The sequence below is a fragment of the Lactuca sativa genome, chromosome 1 (assembly GCF_002870075.4).
Source record: "Lactuca sativa cultivar Salinas chromosome 1, Lsat_Salinas_v11, whole genome shotgun sequence".
Taxonomy (NCBI): domain Eukaryota; kingdom Viridiplantae; phylum Streptophyta; class Magnoliopsida; order Asterales; family Asteraceae; genus Lactuca; species Lactuca sativa.
Window position 1 is genome coordinate 134,016,851 of NC_056623.2, and position 20,307 is coordinate 134,037,157.

Sequence of the window (20,307 nt, forward strand, 5' to 3'; positions counted from 1 at the left end):
GTACAATTGTATGTCCAAGAAGAGGAATCAAAGATTGATGAAATGGTCAAATCAAGAAGACAATCATACTTTGTTCCAATAACAAGTCTTAAAGTTAAGATTGTGACAATGAGTAAAAAGTATTAAAGGTTTATAACATTCATCAAATGTGGAAAGTTGTGATGTATTGGATAAGACAAAGACCAACTATGACCAATTTATGAAGTGTTTTGATACAAGCTACACTAACTCTTGAAAATTTGTTTGTCAAGAAATGTTTATTGACAAAAGAATCTTATATGTCAAGAAGTCAGTGGGAGTCTTAATGGTCTCGAAAAGTTTCAAGAACAAATCAAATAAACCTTATCGATCATCACTAGCACACGAGTTGAGGTTTACAACCTATCGTGAAGACATTATTTTGTTTCTGTGCCAATCCAATCGAGTTAATTATGCATGTGAGTCCTATGAGTTCTCATTTGAATGCGTAAAAGGCAAGGACCTTGATCAATGAAAGGTACATTGATAGGAAAAAAGGTAAGATGCTTAACTACTTGGAAGACGTGGTGGGCAGCTGTGCTACCATAAGGCAAGAAATCAAGATTAGGAAAGTTCGATCCATATGAGTTTGAATTTGTCGTAAACTTTGGTTTTTAACAAATTCGCATGGATAGGAACACATACACCGTTTAAATCTAAGTGTCATAAGATTTCCTCCTTCATGAAAATGATTGTGAGAAAATGCTTTCACTAAGAAAGATTTTAAAAGATAGTGATTGTAAAATTGCATTCTCAAATTTGATCATGGTTACGGCATCCCTTTCCATAATTTGAATTGTGAGGTTTGGCAATTAGTCTTAATTGTTAAGACACACATATAAACTATCTAAGGCAAAAGTGTATAAGTTCAAGAAGCCTTGATAAAAGATTATCAAAGCACCAAGTATTAAAAACATGAACTTAAGAAATTCAATAAGTATTTTTTTTTCTGGAAGTTAAGATGTTTATGAATACATGTCGAAGCTAGTGGGAGCATAAGTGATATGTTTTATAATAATCATCATGATAGTGGGAACATAAATGTTATGATTGTATGATTATTAAGGCACGTATTGCATAGTTGGCAATATTAATTATAGAAAACAAGAGTCATACTTTGCGAAGTTGTAAGAGTTGAAAGGTTGTTTTGCTATAATTAAGGGAGAGAATATTATGCTTCATTTCAAATCTAAAGGATTAGGTTGCGAAATGTTGATAAATTTAGTCAAAGGTACATAGTGTGTTTTTAAAATTCCGATTGTGATTACGGCATTCCTCTTTGCAATTCGAATTTTGAGAACATAGCAAGTAAAACATTATGCGTCGTGTCCCATACGCTTCGGGTATAGGATCGATTGCAAATGCTTTAATGTTCGACCATTCTAAAATTTTCCAAATGTATAGTGCATTTAGAGGAAAAAGGGACTAGAATTGGTTTTGACTAAAATAATTAAACAACTATCAAAGGACAATCCAAAGTTCGACGAGGATTGGTCGCTTGTGAGTAGTTGGAAGTATAGTATTGGAAATTATGGAAGTGTTTCCATATTGGATGGACAATATCGACATCATTACGAATAGATAAGATCCTATTAAGAATGAGTTGTCATATGGAAAATATGGAAGTGTGTCCATGTTGGGAAGTAAATATTGAAAATCTATGTCTAGATTAGAAACTTTTATGCAAAAGGATGTTCAAAGGAATGTACCTTGAGAGAGAGACATCATATCTAAGGAATTGTCTTGTAACAATCTCCGATAGAGGAATTTGTAATATCATTGGCAATAGTCTTTGAGACTTTGGTGCAGTGACATTACAAAAGGATCGTTGCATAAAGTGTTAGAATCTAGTATATTCTATAAGTAACAAGAATTTGATATTCTTACACTTAAGAAAATGGATTTGGAGTTGTAAAATGAGAATGATTGGAAATGTGTTCAATTTGTCTATTTCGCAAAAGTAAGAACCATAGGTAAACATTGTGTGCATGCTAGGAGCATGGGACAAGTGTTGGAATTCAAATGCGAAGTTGATTACCCGAAACGACAAATAATGAGTAATCGGTATGGTGATAAATAAAACGTGTTTTGTTTATACTCAAAGGTTTGAGGCCATATGGGATTAGTATTATTCTTGTGTTTCACCTTGCATGTTTTGACTTCCAGAATAATTGAGTTTATTAAGAATAATCGAATTATTCAAACGGGCCACAGTCGTTCATATGTTAGAAGTAGATATGAATGAAGACTGTTGTGAATTGGTGTGTGGATTGTCTAGAAGAGTATTAGACATAAGCAAATGTTTGCTGCAACGTTCATGAGTGCTTATGAATATGATTTGAGCATTGGATTAAACCCACGCTCAATTGGATCACTCCATGAATTGTATTACGAGTGATTGGTGAGACGATAACATCTTATATTCTTGAAACCGAGATGTGTGAGTTGTATCTTGCGAATCGGTTGCACATTGATAATATGTAAACGCACTAGTAACTTGGTGTTATAAAACATATTGTTGTGTGTAATTCGGTGAGTGAGTGCAAGCAAGCATTGTATCAAAGTTTATCCGTTCCTTTTATCCAAAGTAGGATAAAAGCAATATCTTTGGGCCCCTCGATGGTTTAGTAATGACATACGTAAATGCTCGGCCGGGCTAGGGCTAATTTGATTTGTTCAATTAGTCTATCGTCATAAATCAGAAATCGAGAAGTAGTACAAAGAGAATGATTAGAAATCATATCTCATACGATATCTAGAATGGAGGAATATATGATCCCTTATCTAAGGACACGCGTATCTGATATGATCAGAGTTGACAGCGGCTTTGGAAAGCTACGATTGCAGATCGGGATCTGAAGCCATACGCAGAATAGTTGTTAGACTTATCCAAGTGGGAGACTGTTGGATTAGTGTCTAAGTCCATAACTATTTTGGTATGTACTTGACCCGATGGTGCATGGTCCTTTTGGGTTGCCTTCACCAAAGCAACTTGATAGGATGATTTATGGAGAGTAAGGATTAAATATGATTTATTATGGGAATAATATATTAAATGAGAAATCATATTGTTTAATTAATATTAGTCAATAATTAATTGGTAATTAGTTTTGTGACTAAAAGAGATTAATTAAACTTAAGGGACTGGAATTGTAATTATAAGATAATTGCAATTTGGGCCATGGATTGCCTTGTATTAAAGGATGGACGAATTCTAATGGGAAACCCATAAGATTTATTATGGGAATAATATATTAAATGAGAAATCATATTGTTTAATTAATATTAGTCAATAATTAATTGGTAATTAGTTTTGTGACTAAAAGAGATTAATTAAACTTAAGGGACTGGAATTGTAATTATAAGATAATTGCAATTTGGGCCATGGATTGCCTTGTATTAAAGGATGGACGAATTCTAATGGGAAACCCATAAGGAAATCGTCCATGGGCTTGATAAAAGGAGTCTATGGGTTGCTTAGGGCTTAAGCATCCAAATTAAGGTTTCCTTGTTAGATAACCCTAATAGCCCAACTATATAAAGACCCCTTAAGGCTCAAAAACGTGGCTAAGCTTATTGTAAGGGTTAACACACGTTTTTGGCAGCCTCCATCCTCTCTCCTCTTCATCCTCTTGCTTATGGTGTTTCTGAACCATTAGAGGAGTGACACTTGTGACTCTAAGCATTCCAAAGTCAATACAAGGAGGAATTGGGATTGTTATTGCTACATAACAATCAAGGTAACACTATAAACTTATTCTCATGTTAATATGATTATATGTATGCTAGAATTAGGGTTTATAGTCTTGGATTCAAAGCATGTACAATAGAGAAACCTAGATCCAAGCATTAGGGTTTGTATGAGCACATAGGATGTCTTATGACCAAAACCCATCAGTTTAATTGTTTGCATAACAACATGAAACGTCAATGGAAAAGTGGAGAAAATAATGAAGTGATTTTGAAGAAAGCGTTGAAAGTGTATTAGAAAGAAAATCCGAAGTCTTTCAAGTTTCTTGAAGTTTGGAATTTTGTGAAAGATAACAAGAAATGGCAAAGTAGCAAAACATCAGACGAGTATATCGATTGTGGTTCAAAACGCAACAGAACATCTGAGTCCGACCACACTACATTAGATGCTCATGTTCAAGTTGATCTGAACAAAGATGAACATGTTCCAGTTTCACCACCTTCCCGACCAATGGGAAGAGACAAAGCAAAAAACAAAGGCAAAGACAAAGCGTCAGATTCAGATGAGTTGATAGAAATGGGGGCCGGCATGAAGGGTTTAAAAGATAGAATGAACAAGATTTTGCAAATTGTTTCTGAAAGAGAGCTTCGGAAACAAAGGGACAATGACATGCAGATACTAGCGATGAACACGTCGAATATAAACGGAGACAAGTTTCAAGTTATTTTGGCGATGAATGAGGAAGTGAAAAAACGTTACGTAAATCGTGACTAATTTCTAGTGTTTTTTTTTTAAAGTTTTTAATCGTTTGGTGTGTTTTATTTAATAAGTTGTAGGTTTTATATTTCTAATCTGCTTTTTTAAATTTTTAGGTTTTTTTTAAGCTAAGCAATGTATGGTATTTGTATTTTTAATTAATGAAATATTATCTTTTTAAAATTATACTTTTTTGTTAAAAAAAAAGTTTTACTAAATTAAAATAGTTAAAAAAAGTATGACACAACTCATTTGGTGTGACAAGAAACCACTAGTATGATAAAAAATAACCTGACGTTTATGTGACGGTGAAGGAAGTGCGGTTTTGGTGACACCACTCCCTCGAGCCTAATGTTTATGTTTAGGTGTTGGGTACCATTATGCTTGTTGATTTTATTTTATTTAAAAACACGCTTAATTTTTAAATTTGTTTCCTTTTTTTTACAATGATGACCAACCAGAGAAAAGCAAGGCCCTACTTGGGGCACCTAACATACCATTCCCATCACACGCTTAACAAGAAATTGACAATAATGCTTTTGACACAAATATCAACTCAATATCAAGAAATGTTCACGTTATATACGAAATAATAAAAAAAGGACAAAGCAACTACATGAATGATGAGACGGCCCACATAATGTCGGGAATATTTTTACTGCAATTGTAGCCATTATTTAAAAAATAATTAACGATGTGTAATTTATAAAGAAGCAAACCACATAACGATACCTTTTTCATTATTGCAGTACTCATTAGTTGACCATCTTCCTAACAAACCATTAGTCCGTTACTATAACCACATAAACTAAAGAAATATGAACAGCGAGGTTGAGACGAGAGAGCCAACGCCACTTCTTCAACTTAGGACCATTCTACGCATACGACTGACATAAGAATATCATGCATTTTAAAGAATTGTAATGAAATGAGAATGAAATTTAAAGTGTAAAATGGAATAAATTGAAAAGAAAAAGATATGTGGTTTTTAGATGGTATGAAGGTATTTATAATGATATAATGAAAAAAAAGGAAAATATAATTGAAAATATAACTATTTGAACGGATTCCTCAAACCACAATACCGCATTAACAGTTCTGACGGTACCCAATGCACTCAAGCCATCTCCTCAGCGGTATCGACCGCAATCCAACAGAACCCGCTTCCCATACTCTCCACCCAAATATAATTAGAGAAATTAAATATCCTCCTACTTTTCTTTTTAATTATCTTCCTACTCATTTAAAATTATGATAAATGTTCTAAAATATCATTAATTTTATTTAAATATGATACTGTCACAATTTCATATAGGTAGAAAGATAAATAGGAAGAAATATATAGGAGGATATTTAATTTCTCGTATCATTATTATCTTCCAATTTTAGATATCATGATAAGTATAAATACTTTGTTGACTATAGGTTGCTTGAATATCAATTATTTTCCATAAAGTTCTTCTAATTAATCATTATTTTGTTGAAATGTACATTGTCTTTATGAATATAATTACTTTATTGAATTTAGCTTGCGTTGATTAATATCATTTTTTTTTTTCGTGAAATTTACTTTGTCTTAATAAATATCATTACCACTTTAACAACGTAACTATCATTTCTAATTCTACAATAAATATCATTAAATAGTTTTCTTTCAAGGCATCGTAGGAAAACCCAACACCCTCGTTGACTCTCCTCTCTGGTCGCCTGCCTTCCTCGTTGGCTTGCTGTTTCCGTGCCGACTTAACACGGTTCGCTCTGTACTTTTCACTCGTCATCGATCTTTCTCAGCCTCGTCACTGTTGGTTCATCCTTTATCACTGCTGTTTCAGTTCTCCTTGTCATCCTGTAGGCTTCTTACAAGTTAGTTTCACATGTCGTTAGACAATTTCATCTTATGAATCATAAATCACATCATATAATCATTTCGTTATTTCACCAACATGTGATTGAATATTGTCTATTTCCATTATCTTTGTTTTATTTTATATATCAATTAGGATACTCCACACTCCTTCTAGCCCAAAGTCCAGTACGATGAACAAAATTTCCTGCACGTTGAGAATTCTTTGATCCTTAAAATTTCTTCCTCAATTCCTCTATATTTTCTAATTCACAACACGATTTTTAGATTTGATTCTTTTTGAATGATGTTTATGAACAAGCTTAGTGTTTTGCTTGTGTATAGACTAAAGAGTGCATTTAGCTTTGAAGTTTCTTCTATTATTGAGTTTGAAATTGAACCCTTAGAAAGGGCAAAGTGGAAGGCGTGTTTTGTTGGCTTCAGAAACATATCATTTGGAACAACCCCATTAATATTGTTAGTTGAAACACTTAAAATAAGATTTATGCTGATACTAGATCCAGTTATATATGAATTTTAAATTTGTGTAGATTGTTGTTGCTAATTTTGGAGATCCATAAACAACCATGTCAAGCAACTGCTATTTTTTTGTTTAAAACTTTACATCTTTCAATTGTTTGTTGATATCTAGTAAAAGCTTGAAATTTCCTGTATGTTTTGCAATTTCCTTCATGGGAGGTAATAGTGGATCTTGTAGTTATTTCCAGAATGGTATTTTGGTGTAGATTTGTTTGACGATTACTTTACTGAAATTCATATGGATTTTACTTAGACAAATAAGGATCTTTATGTGGGCTAATCAAATCAAAACAGAGGCGTTGTAGTTTCAATGCATAAATTGGTTTGTTATTTTCTTGAATCTAAACTTAGCCAGAAAAACAGGTTAATTAATTGGTAACAGCTTTTAAAATAAATTTCATGGCAATGTAATGGTTATTCTATATCCATACTTTGTTTTTGTGGGAAAGAATATTCTATATAAATACTTAGTTAGTTATATATGTTTTGGCTAAAGGATCCAAAAATCTGTCACATAATTATTATTGCCATGAGATTGCTGTTGTAGTGATTTAACAGCCTCTCTTTGTATTTCAAACATAGCAGCAACCGATTAATGCTTATTCTTTTGTGTTCCTTTTCCAGTGTTTATTTGATGAGATTGAAGTTGCATATTTTAAATATTAATAATTTGGATTTTATGTACAGGCTTTATTTGAACCACAAGTTAAGAGTTTCTAGCTTGTTGAGATACACAAAGGCTTATCAACCCATAACTCATAATGGTTATTCTCTCTGAACTCCTCTCAAAAGGATCTTCATCTTCTTCATCAACTAGTGGTCATAGTCCAACTGATGGTCAAAGTTCATCAAATGATGGTCCTAATTATGATGTATTTTTAAGTTTTAGAGGTGTTGACACTCGTCATAGTTTTACTGATCACCTTCATAAGGCCCTCATTGATGCCAATATCACTACCTTTTTGGATGATGAAGAGATTGAAACAGGGGAAGATCTTAAACCAGAACTAGAGACTGCAATTAAGGCATCTCGGGGTTCTATCATTGTGATGTCTAAGAATTACGCTTCTTCAACATGGTGTCTGGATGAATTGGTGTTGATCCTTGAGCAGCATATGACATCTGATCATATTGTTATCCCCATATTTTATCATGTTGAGCCCACCCATATCAGGAAGCAACAAAGTAGCTTTGGAGATGCAATGGCTAAGCATAAACAGACAATGGAGGCAGAGACGAATGCAAATAAAAGAAGTGAATGGGCTCAAAAGATGGACCGATGGAATAAAGCCCTTATAGAAGTAGCTAATTTAAAAGGAAAAGACGTCAATGGAAGGTAACCGTTTTCTTACCTATATTTCCAAAATTCTTCAATTTTGTTTGATTAACACATGAATGTTAGTATCATCTTCTCCCAATGCATTTCAATAAGTTTCTTTAACATCACTAAAAAGACATATATATATATATATATATATATATATATATATATATATATATATATTTATATATATATATATATATATATATATATATATATATATATATATAATGTATTAGGATATAAATTCCACACATTTTTTTATGCATTTTGTGTTTCATTATAAGTTACTTCATTTAGACAAACTGTTCCAATTATTTTGTATGCTTTCTATTAAGAAAACAAGATTTGAAGGGTTTGCTATGCATCTACTATTACTTATACCATACCACCTTATAATCATAGTGTCTTTTATGATAAATAACTTATCTTACCTTTAAGCAGTAAAACATTACTTATAACTGGCACTTTTTTCAAAACACGCCACAATGATAGTTATGATGGTCTTGTGTAAATGCAGTGAAGTTAGGTTGTCCATTAGTGAAATCTGGTATTACATTGGAACTTGTATGGTTAGAACATAGAAGTGTAAACACAATATCATTTTAATGTGAAGGACTTGATTAAAATTAATAGCTATGATATAATTTTGATTTTGGTTCTTTGGACAAATTAAATCTCCAAATCCAGTTTGTTAGTTCTGTGGTTCATATAAAATCTGATTTCAGGCTAGAGACGGAATTTATTGAAGAAATTGTGAAGGACATCCAACGTAGGTTACATGTACCCTTAAGGAGTGTTCGGCAACAACTTATTGGGATGGACTATTCCATTAAGTTCATAACTTCATGGTTGAAAGATGGATCCTCACATACAGCAGACATACTCACTATTTATGGTATAGGAGGGATTGGGAAGACAACTTTAGCCAAACATGTCTATGGGCTATATGCTCACGAATTCCACAAAAGCAGCTGTATTGAAGATGTTAGTAGGGTATGTGATGGAAAGTTTAATGGGTTGCTTGATTTACAAGAAAAACTAAGCAGTGACATTTCAAAAACAAGTTCCGTTAAAGTTCATGATGCTTCGGTATACACCTCAAAGATAGAGAATGCAGTAGCACGTAAAAGGGTGTTTCTTGTTCTTGATGATATTAGCACGCTTGATCAGTTGGATGCGTTACTTGGAAGCAAAGGTTTTCATCCCGGAAGCAAAATAATTATAACCACAAAGGAAAGACATTTGATAGAGAGGTGTGCACTATTCAAAACAGACATTAAACCAAAGCATACAAAGCTCTTGCTTCAAGGCTTACATGAGACCGAATCATGGAAACTTTTGTGTCTCCATGCATTCAAATGCAACTATCCCAAGACAGGTTATGAAGGGGTGTTATATAAGCTTGTGAAGTATTGTCAAGGACATCCATTGGCTCTTGTAGTATTGGGAAAATCTTTATATGATCGAGATGTAACTTATTGGGAAGGGTGCATAGAAGGGCTAAAGAAAGAAACAGATTCTCATGTGAATAATGTCTTGAGAATGAGCTTTAACTCTTTGCCATCCAAAAATGATAAGGACTTGTTTAAGTATATTGCTTGTTTTTTTGTTGGAATAGATAGAGATGTTGCTGAAACAATATTAAAGGCATGCAATATAAACATAAGATCTGGAATCCCGAATCTCCTCGACCGATTCCTTCTTTCGATTGGATGGAAAAACAAATTGAAGATGCATCAGTTGGTTCAAGAGATGGGAAGGTTCGAAGTACGTCAAGAATCACATGACAAGCCATGGAAGAGAAGTCTATTATGGTGTCATGAGGAGTCATTCAGAGTATTAAAACAAAAAAAGGTAAGAGGTCATATGTGGTTTTAAAAGTATGCATGTTAAAAATATTGTGTATGTTCTCAACTTTTTATTTACATTATGTTTCTTCTTAGGGTAAGGGAAATCTTGTTGGCCTTGCCCTTGACATGCGCATGCTTGAGAAAGAGATGTTGGGTGCATCATATAAGTTAAAAACAGATGCATTAAGTAAGATGGATAATTTGATGCTACTACAACTCAATTATGTTCACATGAATGGGTCTTATGAGAACTTTCCACCGGAACTAAGAGGTTTGTGTATGCATGGGTTTCATTTGAAGTATATACCTTCAGAACTACCTATGGAGAATCTTGTTGCTCTTGACATGTCATATAGCAATATTGAATCATTTATCGGTTGTTATAGTAATCCACAACGACTTGAGAAGAGGCAAAAGGTAACTTATCTTCATTTATTATTTTTCCATGTTTAGTTGAATTTCACTCCCATTCTAACTTCTTTCCATTTTTATAGTTGGATGGATTATGCTTAAAAAACAAAAGGTTGCTTGGATCATTGAAGGTTCTTAATTTAAGTTCCTGTAAACAACTTTGTAGTCTTGGTGACTTTAACCAATTCCCAGCTCTCGAGAGGTTAATAGTTAGAAATTGCACTCGTTTGCTTGAGGTTAGTGAATCAATTGAGCAGTGTGTTGAACTTGCCCTCATCGATCTAAGCTACTGCAAGCAGCTTAAAAACCTTCCAAGAATCATAGGCATGCTAAAGAAAGTTAAAACAATGTTGCTAGATGGTTGTAATCTGGGTGAATCTCAAACTGAGGATACAAATTTAGATATGGATTCACTGGACATGTGCAATGCTAACAAAAACATTAGCATAAGCACAAGAACCTCTTCCTCCACCTTTGTGGGTGCTATACCAAGCCGTTTGAAGTTTTTTTCAAGTTCTTTGTCAAGATCTCTAGTAAGGTTGTCCCTTGTAAATAATAATTTGTCCACTGAATCCTTTCCTATGGATTTTAGTAGTCTGTCCTTGTTAAAGGAATTATATTTAGATGGAAATCCTATCCATTCCATGCCCAATTGTGTGAGAACCCTTCATAGGGTTGAGATACTTAGTATGCAATACTGTAATAAATTGAAGTTAGTCGAACATCCTCCACACACACTAAAAAAAATGTGGCTCTATTCTGATCACCAGTCTTTAGAAAAAGTTGTATTTGATCCCAAAATGTCTCCCCTCATGTTATTTTATTTTCCAAGAAGTTGGACCCCTAGGTTGTATGAAATTGAAGGCATGGTGAAAATCCAGGCAATGGTAGGTGTTAAGGAAAAGGTATTACGTAGCTTGGGATGGATTAATTTACTCCATAACAAAAGGAACCAGGGAAATAATCCTAGGGAATCTCGAATGCAGGTTTTGTGTAGTTAACTGTCTTTCTTTATTTGACTACATAAAATACTATAATATAATCATTTAATTAAGATGTTTGTATTTGGCAGATGTTATATGAATTTGGAATATTCAGCACAACATATGACGTAGAGGAGATGCCGAGTTGGTTTATTCATAGAAGCGCAGGTCCATCGATATCATTTACAATCCCATCATCATCTCCAAACAACCTCCTTAAAGGACTCAACTTCTGCTTTCTGCAGACAAGGAGAGTTTCGTATGAGAGGCCTTTAATTCTACTTCATCATTTCCCCATTACCCCGATGATCACAGTTAGTAATATAACAAAGAACCGCATGTGGATATACGAATGTAACACGGACAGATATAGTATATATGGAGAGTGTTGGGTGGTGTTAAATCATTGGATGTTTGGGATGAATGAGATGGAGCCTGGTGACCATGTTACTATTACTGTTACAGACTCGCGTAGGGAACTTACAAAGGAGTGTGGGGTGAGTCTTGTGTATAAGGATGATGGAGAGAAGAAGGAAGAAGATGTGTTGGGTTATTACAAGTCATGGAATCACATAATTGGTGGAGATCTCTCTCCTTTTCAAACAACTACAGGACAATACATCCTAAACAATGACAGATTCTTTACACATGGCATTGTATTATATCCCTATCATCGTAAATTCGTTCCAGACGGCCCCGACATTCAAGGTAGATGTGATTTTTGTTAAATATATTTTTATTGTCATGTCTTATGTATAATGACCTATCTCACCCATCACCCACTTTCTTTAAATAGATGGACAATGACCCATTTTTTTTAACAGATGGATCATAACTTAAATCTTTTAAACCACAGGATCATATATATATTATTGATATTTATTGACCTATAAGACAAGATTTTGTTTTTATAAAATGTGAAAAATAAAGGTTGTACTTTTAATCATTGATTCAGAAACGGGGACAGTTTTGGTCCCAGGGGTACTTTGTGAAAACTTTCCTAATTTAAAGTTTTGAGTTAGTTTAGGATTCCAATTAGTTTAGTATAAATAGGGTATGGTTTTGTGACCTTTTTAATTATGTTTTTTTCAGTCTTTTCAGAAATAAAATTAGGAGAACAAGTAATTTTCCCAGATTTCTTCCTCCCCTGTTTCGCTCATGCTCTGTTTCTTTTTTGCACACAGCTGAAGTTTCCATTCTGTCATAATCAAGTGAATTGATATGGTGTGGTGGCATCCATTTTACCCCACCCTGAGGAGTATTTAAACTTTTCATTTTCTAGAAGATTGTCAGCTAAGAAAATTCTAGTAGCAAAAACTATTTGAGAGGCCCTTCCTCTTGAAAGAATGGGAAAACCCTATTATATATATCATTCATTATCAGTTACTTGTTTCCGGTTGTGAATTTCCTGCTTATTCTCTTTACTCTGTGTGGGGCTTATTAGCACACTCAATTGATCACATAAACATTCATGGACCTAATATGACTACTTTGTCCAAATGGATTATTTGTGAATAATGACTAACACATAACTTGTTATCTGTTTTCAGTAGAAAAGGAAAGGTTTTGGTTCAGAGCTTTATCCCTAAGGAAGCCTGACATAAGTGGTCGTGCACATAAGGTATACTTTTTGACACCCAAACGTTTTCTCTCTTCGCGTGAACAAAAGGAATACACAACCGAATATTAGGAATCAAAGTTCTCAATTTGTTTAGGGTGTAACAAAATAGGAGGAGTTATAACCTTTCACTGAATGCATTAAAGTGGAAATATTAAAATTTGGAATCATTGAATACTACAAATATCTGTTCATACCATGTCTAAACACTATGGGTCAAAATCTAGGATTGAATTGTCACCATTCCCTGTACTTGTCTCAGTGTAATATGCAATTAGGACCAATTCATAGATTAATCATATTCAGTAGACGTTCTTGGGTAAATTCTATGTTAATAACAAACTATTGCATTTTGGAAAACAAGATGAAATTGTTTAAGCATATTGCTTGATTTTAAGGAATCTTATTGATAGATTCATTCTTAGGATAGGAATCATTATTCTGTTGAATCAAGAAAATGTAACATAAACTTTAACAATTTTCTTACTTTTCCTTTTTATGTAGGGTGAGGGGGAATCTTCAAGGTCTCATCCTTCAGATGAAAAGGATTGAGAAACAGAGGCTACATGGCTGGCATGAATAGAAAATAGATGGGTAGCCTAATGCTATTGCAAATTCATTATATCCAGAAGAATTAAGATAATATATACCAGCCTCTACTGCAAAGTTAAACACATTTGGAATTGTATAGTTATCAAAATTAAATACTTTTCGATGTGTGCTATTTCCCCATGATTCTTTTAAGCATAGTTATCAAAATTAAACACTTCTCGAATTGTGCGCTATTTCTTTATCATAATTTGAACTGAAATCTTGCTCTCAAGCATTGGCTTATCAACAATGTCCATATGAAAGATGAGAATTCTCGTATCATTTGTTTTTTTTTTTAGAAACAACACTTTTAGGTCGCCCCTTTTTCTACACATCACGATACAGAATAGTATCACATATTAATTTATATATCTTATCTTTACTGTCCTCTATATCTTTTATTGGTACTATTTGTGGTTGCCAAAAGAATATCATATTCTCATTTATTTTCATTTTCCATCTAATCTTGATATCCTATCAAGTTATCAGTAGTATTTTTGCAACAAAGTTAGACTCCACAATCTGTGGTCATTTGAGGCTGAAAATAAATCATCAACATCAACTTATCTGTGGTCTTTATGCACCACTCTCACTTCGTGTTTTTTTCCCATGTCCTCAGTGTCATTAACAACTTGAACATCACATAACCCCATGCCTGATTCCACCTCATTTGAGCTAAAAAAAAATGTTCATCTCCTTACCAACATCTTGATTACAATTGAAGTCATTTAATTGGCCATAACTATCATTCACACTTGCATTAGTACCCTTGCTTTTGGTATCCAGATTGGAGATACAAGGAGTAGAGGCTTTAATTATCTCATATGCAACAACTATAGTAGCCAACCTAATTTGCATACAACAAAATGGCACCAAAAACAAAAATTAAAAAGCAACACCCAAATGGTGAGAGAAGATGCAACATGGCCAAAAAGCAATTAGCCAAAATTATATCATTGGAGACAATAAACCACTTGAACTTGGCCAAAAAGCAACATGAAGGAATTGGAAGCAATGAAAGGATACACTAAACTCTGAATTGGATCGAGTCACCAATTTAAACTAATAATATCCACATCAAAAGCTAGTAATGCTCATGAAATATCCACAGCACCACTTACTTAGAGCATATCAAGAAGCAGAGGGACACAATCAGCAACCTAAAACTACAATAGAAATTGCACCCAAAACTTGAAGCAGCAGCTCCAATAAACTACATCTGTCAAACAACTCCAAATGACAGCTCCAATAACTTTTTCACTCTTCCAACACTATCAATATAGAAAACACTTAAAGATAACTTGAAAATACATCCAATCATGCATATAGGCATACAAGTCCCTGGTCCATTACATAGAATCTGTGAAAAGAATTTAACATGCTCTTCAAACTTATTGAAACAAAGAAGTCTAAACTACAAAAATGGGTTAATGTCACTGTTAGGTAACAAGTTTTTTCGAATTGGTTTAAAAGGTCACTGAAGTTCTTTTTTTTGCATCCTAGGGGAATAATGTGGAATTTGTCAGGTTTAAAAGGTCCCTTTCAAGTTTTCAAAGGGGTAAACCGGTTACCCTTGACTTTAATGAAATCAATAATTGTTTTCCCTCCATTTTCTTTTATCTCTCCCCAAAAAATCATTCTCCTTACCTACAATTCATTCAACTGCTATCCTCGCCACCCGTTTGAGTCAAAAGCTAGATTGCCCAAAAAATTATTCTTTGCTACATATGTTATTCATTGGTAGTCAAATTCATGTTCTTGAACCCCAAGAACACCATTGGACCTCTTTGAGAACTTTTATCGAACACTTGGCATGCGTTCTTACAAACTCCACCTCAACACAAAATCTCTTTGTTGAGGGACCCCATTTCGATTCAAATCACCAAAAAAAAAAATACAACCCAATAAAATCAATATGAATTACCTGATTTCAGATTATAAAAAATCATGTAAAATATGCACCCAAAAAGAGTATGGTTTTTCACTTGCTGCAGAAATATCGATTGATTATCCACTGTGAAGTTATAACTGAAATACCATTCATAAATCTCCATCCTCCACAATATGTATGTGTTTATGCGTAAAGATACAAAGAAAAATTAGAACCCGGAATTCAAACCTCTGTATGTACATTATCTAAATGGATTATACACATTTCCCCATGTCCTCGTTGTCCTTAACAACTTGAACATCACATAACCTCGTGCCTGATTCCACCTCATTTGAGCTAAAAAAACCTGTTTATCTCCTTACCAACATCTTGATTACCATTGAAGTCATTTAATTTTCCATAATTATCATTCACATTGTTGAGTCTATTGGGTTGCGTCATGGGCTCGGTCCATAGCCTAGTTTGAATGCCGGTATTGGGTCTGTCCAACCATGTATAATTTTGTATTAGGGTTTAGTATATAAGCTGCATGCATGCAGAGTTAGAGATTATCGCTTTCATTGTTTTTATTTCATATTTACTGTAAACCCTAACTCGCCTCTACAGCGGGAGTTCTTCATCGAGCTCTGCTGAGGCGTGACTCAGTTTTGAATCATAAGCATAAGTTTGGTTTTATTTTGTGTTCTTTCTCATATTGATCTTAAACTGTTTGATTACTTTTATCGTACTTGTGAAAGATCTAATCGATCTAAGAGTTTTTGAACTCATCAATTGGTATCAGAGCAGGAGACTGTGTATTCATACACACCTCTTTTGTCGAAGAAGTTCATAAGATTTTAATTCCGCATTGATTGATATTTATTGAGTCGTCACTCTTTATTGACGTATCTCATTAATTGTTAATCCAACCCTAACGAAATATTACAAGTCTGATCTTTTACAGGTTATCGATCAAAAGTATTTACAATGTCCATGGACGATTCACAAACCAATCTGATCAATATTTCCAACAACATATGTTCTACAACAAGAATACCAATCTTGTATACGCAAGACTATGAAGTTTGGACGTCTCAATTTGAAGACGACGTGATTGCATCGGAAGACAATGGATATCTAATCTGGGAAGTAATCACTTCAGGCCCATTCGCTCACTCAAGCATGCCAAAGATTGTTAAAACACAAAAAGAATACAATCAGCTTATTAATGACGTTAAAGACATTCCTCAGGATGAAAAAGAGAAGTTTCAGTGCAACATCAAAGCTCTATGGATGATAAGGTTTGCTCTACAATCGGATACGTTTCGTTTAGTTAGTTCTTGTGCTACAGCTAAGGAGATCTGGGATAGATTGAAGGAATTATATTCCACAGATGAAGATCTGGAACAGTCTATCCAAACTCTCTTGTTATCTGAGTTTGGGGACTTTAAGCAGAAGCCTGAAGAAAAACTTGTTCAAACTTTCGATCGCTTCAATCATCTTTTGAGTAAGACGATAAAGCATGGAATTGAAAGAAAGGTAATTGAACAAAAGGTCACTTTCATAAACGGCCTCAGATCCGAATGAATTGCTGTTGTGTCAACAGTAAAGGCTCATGAACAGTTCAAGTCTTACTCTCTAGCTAAATTGGTGGGTATTTTTAAAATCCCATGAGAATGCTTTATCAAAGGAACCGAATGTGGTCTCGGGTCTGGGTTCTTTAGCTCTTGTCTCCACAGGAAAGAGTTTGGTTGAAGAAGAAGAGGAATTAGATCTTGTTGATTTTGATCTAACCAGCAAAGAATACGCCATGATGGTTTCAAATCCCAGAAAATTCATTAAGAAGAAATTCCCATCCAACAAGAACCGAAATTGGCAGGGAAGTTATAGCGCCGAAAGGATCAAGGAGGAACCGAAGATGAGGTCAAAGTCAGAAGAGTCAAAGAAGGAAGCTAAAGTTGGAGGAGACTCAGGATTCGACTGTCATTACTGTGGAGGCAAAAATCATTTTGCTAAAGATTGTATGCTGAGAAAGAAAGAAGAAAAGTCAAATGAAGAAGATGAAGAAGCGAGCCTCCTAAGAAGATTGGAGGAAATAAAGAAAAGAAAGTTTGTTGTTAATAACTCTACCAGGAATGCTTTGATTGTGCAGGGTACAAATAACAGTGATGAATTCGGTAGTGTGGAGGTCTGGTCCACAGATTCTGAGGATGACAAAGTAAGGAAGCCTACTCACGGAAAAGCTATGTTGGCAAAAGCAGAACAGGCAACGGGAAGATGTTTTGTGGTGACTGAGGGTGTGTCCCAAATGAGAGGATACATAGCTAATGGGGGAGTTGAAGAAGAAAGAGAGCGAGAGGACAGATGTTTTGCTGTCAATCCTGTTAATGCTCAGATCAACGAATGTGATGAGTTGATCAAAAAGGTACAAAATATTCTTGCTTCTTTAAAAATACCTACTAATAATTATGAAAAGGATTTAAATAATTTAAAGTTAAAATTCTCTAGCATAAGTAGCAGTCTCACCCAAACCCGTGTCACAAACTCTAACTTAACTGATCAAATCAGCAGGATTTCTTCAAAGAGTGAGGAACGAAGAATGTGGATCGAGCAGAAGGAAAAGGAGTTAATTAGATCTAAAGATGATTCTATTTATTTGCAGAGAGACAATCTTAAACTTCTTAAATAGAGAAATGTTTTTTGTTTAATTGCTAAGAGACTCTATTTTAACATCACTCAGTTGCATCTTGACTGTGAAATAGGGAAAAAGATACATCGTATGATTTTGCCTTTCCTTGAATTAAAGGAGGATGAAATTGATGCTGAAGCCTACAACTGTGAAAGTGTTGTATCTTCTGACGAAGTGTCCCCAGCATACAAAATAGGTCTGGAGAAAATTGAATCCTACATAAAGTCCAAGGACCACAAGGACATGCTCAAAAATCTGTTAGATGAAAATGATAGATTGAAATTGAGAGCTGAAACTATACAAAAATTTGACTCCTTGAATGCCAATTTAAGTTCAGAAAACAAAATTGATGTTGAAAATACATCTTAACTTAATGAGGATGATGACATGAGTGAAATTTTTGTAGAAGATTTGGTAGACTGTTCTGAATTAGCCAAAAACGAACCCAAGTCCCATAAGAACCTAATTTCTGAAACTCTGTTGAGTTTGCCCGTTCCTCTACTGACAAGTCCAAGGTTCTCAAAGCTAAAGTTGTTGTGTACCAAAAGGTTCAAACCACTCCAAACCAAGTCTACACAGTGCCGGGAATCACTCCACAACAAACTACAGAGTTAAATGCTATAGTACAAGAAGATAATGCTGGTGGATGTGATGAATTTTTCTGCTAGGCCCCAATAGAGAACGCAGACGAGACGAAGGGTCTTTCTCAGAAAACCTCATGGAGGGTAAAAGGTAGATACATACCTGAACCACTAAATGATCCTACAAAGTATGATGTGTCGAGCACAAGCGAAACTAAAACTCCTTTGTGATGGGTTTTAGCCATAAGAACTTTCCTATGTGCGCATGCAAAACCCTATTGCTCGGATCTAGGCTTTCTAATTAAACATGCTTTGAATCCAAGACTTCTAATAGCTAATTAGGTTAAATAACAACATCGAAATAGATCTAGAATCATACCTTTGAGTTCCTTGTTGATCTTGTTGTCTTGGAGCTTCTAGAGTCACAAATATCACTCCTCTAATGGCTTACAAACACCAATAGCAAGCAAGATGATTTAGGAGAGAGGAGAGGGGAGGAATTCGGCCAGAGTGTCTCTACTTTAGATGGTGTGTCGAATTCCCTCACCCCTAGGGTCTATTTATACTTGTAGACTCCTTAAGGGTTACAACCTAAACCCTAATTGGATAATCTTCTCTTAAGGCTATCCAAATCCATTCCATAGATAACCCTATGGATGATTTTGGCTTATCCAAGCCCTAGAAATCGTCCATCCTATCTAGGATAAGGATTTATAGTCTAAAGTGTAACTATCAACCAATTGACAGTTTATACCCTCTTATTTAATTAATCTCTTTAAGTCACCAAATTAATTCCAATTAATTTATGACTTATATTAATCAAATAACCAAATATTATTCCTTATAATATTTACTCTCTTTTTAACAAATCATCCATCAAGTTGCTATGGTGAAGGCAACCCAAAAGGACCATGCACAACCGGATATAGTTACAGCCTTAGACACTATTCCAACAGTCTCCCACTTGGATAAGTCTAGTAACTATACAAGTACAATTCGGTTTGCAATCGTAGCTCTCAAAGACGCTGTCAACTCTGATCTAATCAATCTTGTCCTTTAGATAAGGGATCGTACAGTCCTCTGTTAGATATCATGCTGACAATCCTATGGAATGGTTAGTCTAGCATTTGATTTCTCGATCTCCGATTTATTCGACATAGAACTTAATCAAACACATCAATTCAGTTCTGACCGGGCCCGACACATAAGTCAAATCAAATCATCGAGTGGCCAAGATATCTCTTCTACCCTCTTAGGATAAAATTTACAGATAAACTTCGACTTATATGCATTTACTTATTCATTAACCAACTATACACAACAATACGTTTTATAACACCAAGTTACTGATGCGTTTTCGCATTATCAATGTACAATCAATTAACAAATAATAAACCATATATCTAGGTTTTAAGACTATATGATATTATCGTCTGGCGATCACCTTTTATATCATATTCCATAAGGTGATTCCAGCAAGCGCGGGTTTTTTCCAATGCTCAAAACCAGTTCATAAGCACTCATGAACGTTGCAGCAACCCT

General features: G+C 34.4%; 1 protein-coding gene across 4 annotated transcripts; it reads left to right on the plus strand.

Moving 5' to 3' along the window:
- Positions 1-6,046: 6,046 nt before the first annotated feature.
- LOC111895085 (disease resistance protein RUN1) lies at positions 6,047-13,809 on the plus strand. 4 transcript variants are annotated; one of them, XM_023891199.2, is made up of 8 exons: positions 6,047-6,328; positions 7,536-8,184; positions 8,898-10,026; positions 10,116-10,439; positions 10,517-11,419; positions 11,506-12,124; positions 12,967-13,037; positions 13,539-13,809. In XM_023891199.2, exons 2-8 carry the CDS (start codon positions 7,610-7,612, stop codon positions 13,584-13,586), a joined length of 3,669 nt encoding a protein of 1,222 aa, XP_023746967.2. In that variant the 5' UTR covers positions 6,047-6,328; positions 7,536-7,609; the 3' UTR covers positions 13,587-13,809. The 4 variants fall into 4 exon arrangements, with proteins under 4 accessions (XP_023746967.2, XP_052620025.1, XP_052620026.1 ...); XM_052764065.1 differs by having other exon boundaries at positions 6,047-6,313; XM_052764066.1 differs by having other exon boundaries at positions 6,047-6,216.
- Positions 13,810-20,307: the final 6,498 nt, after the last annotated feature.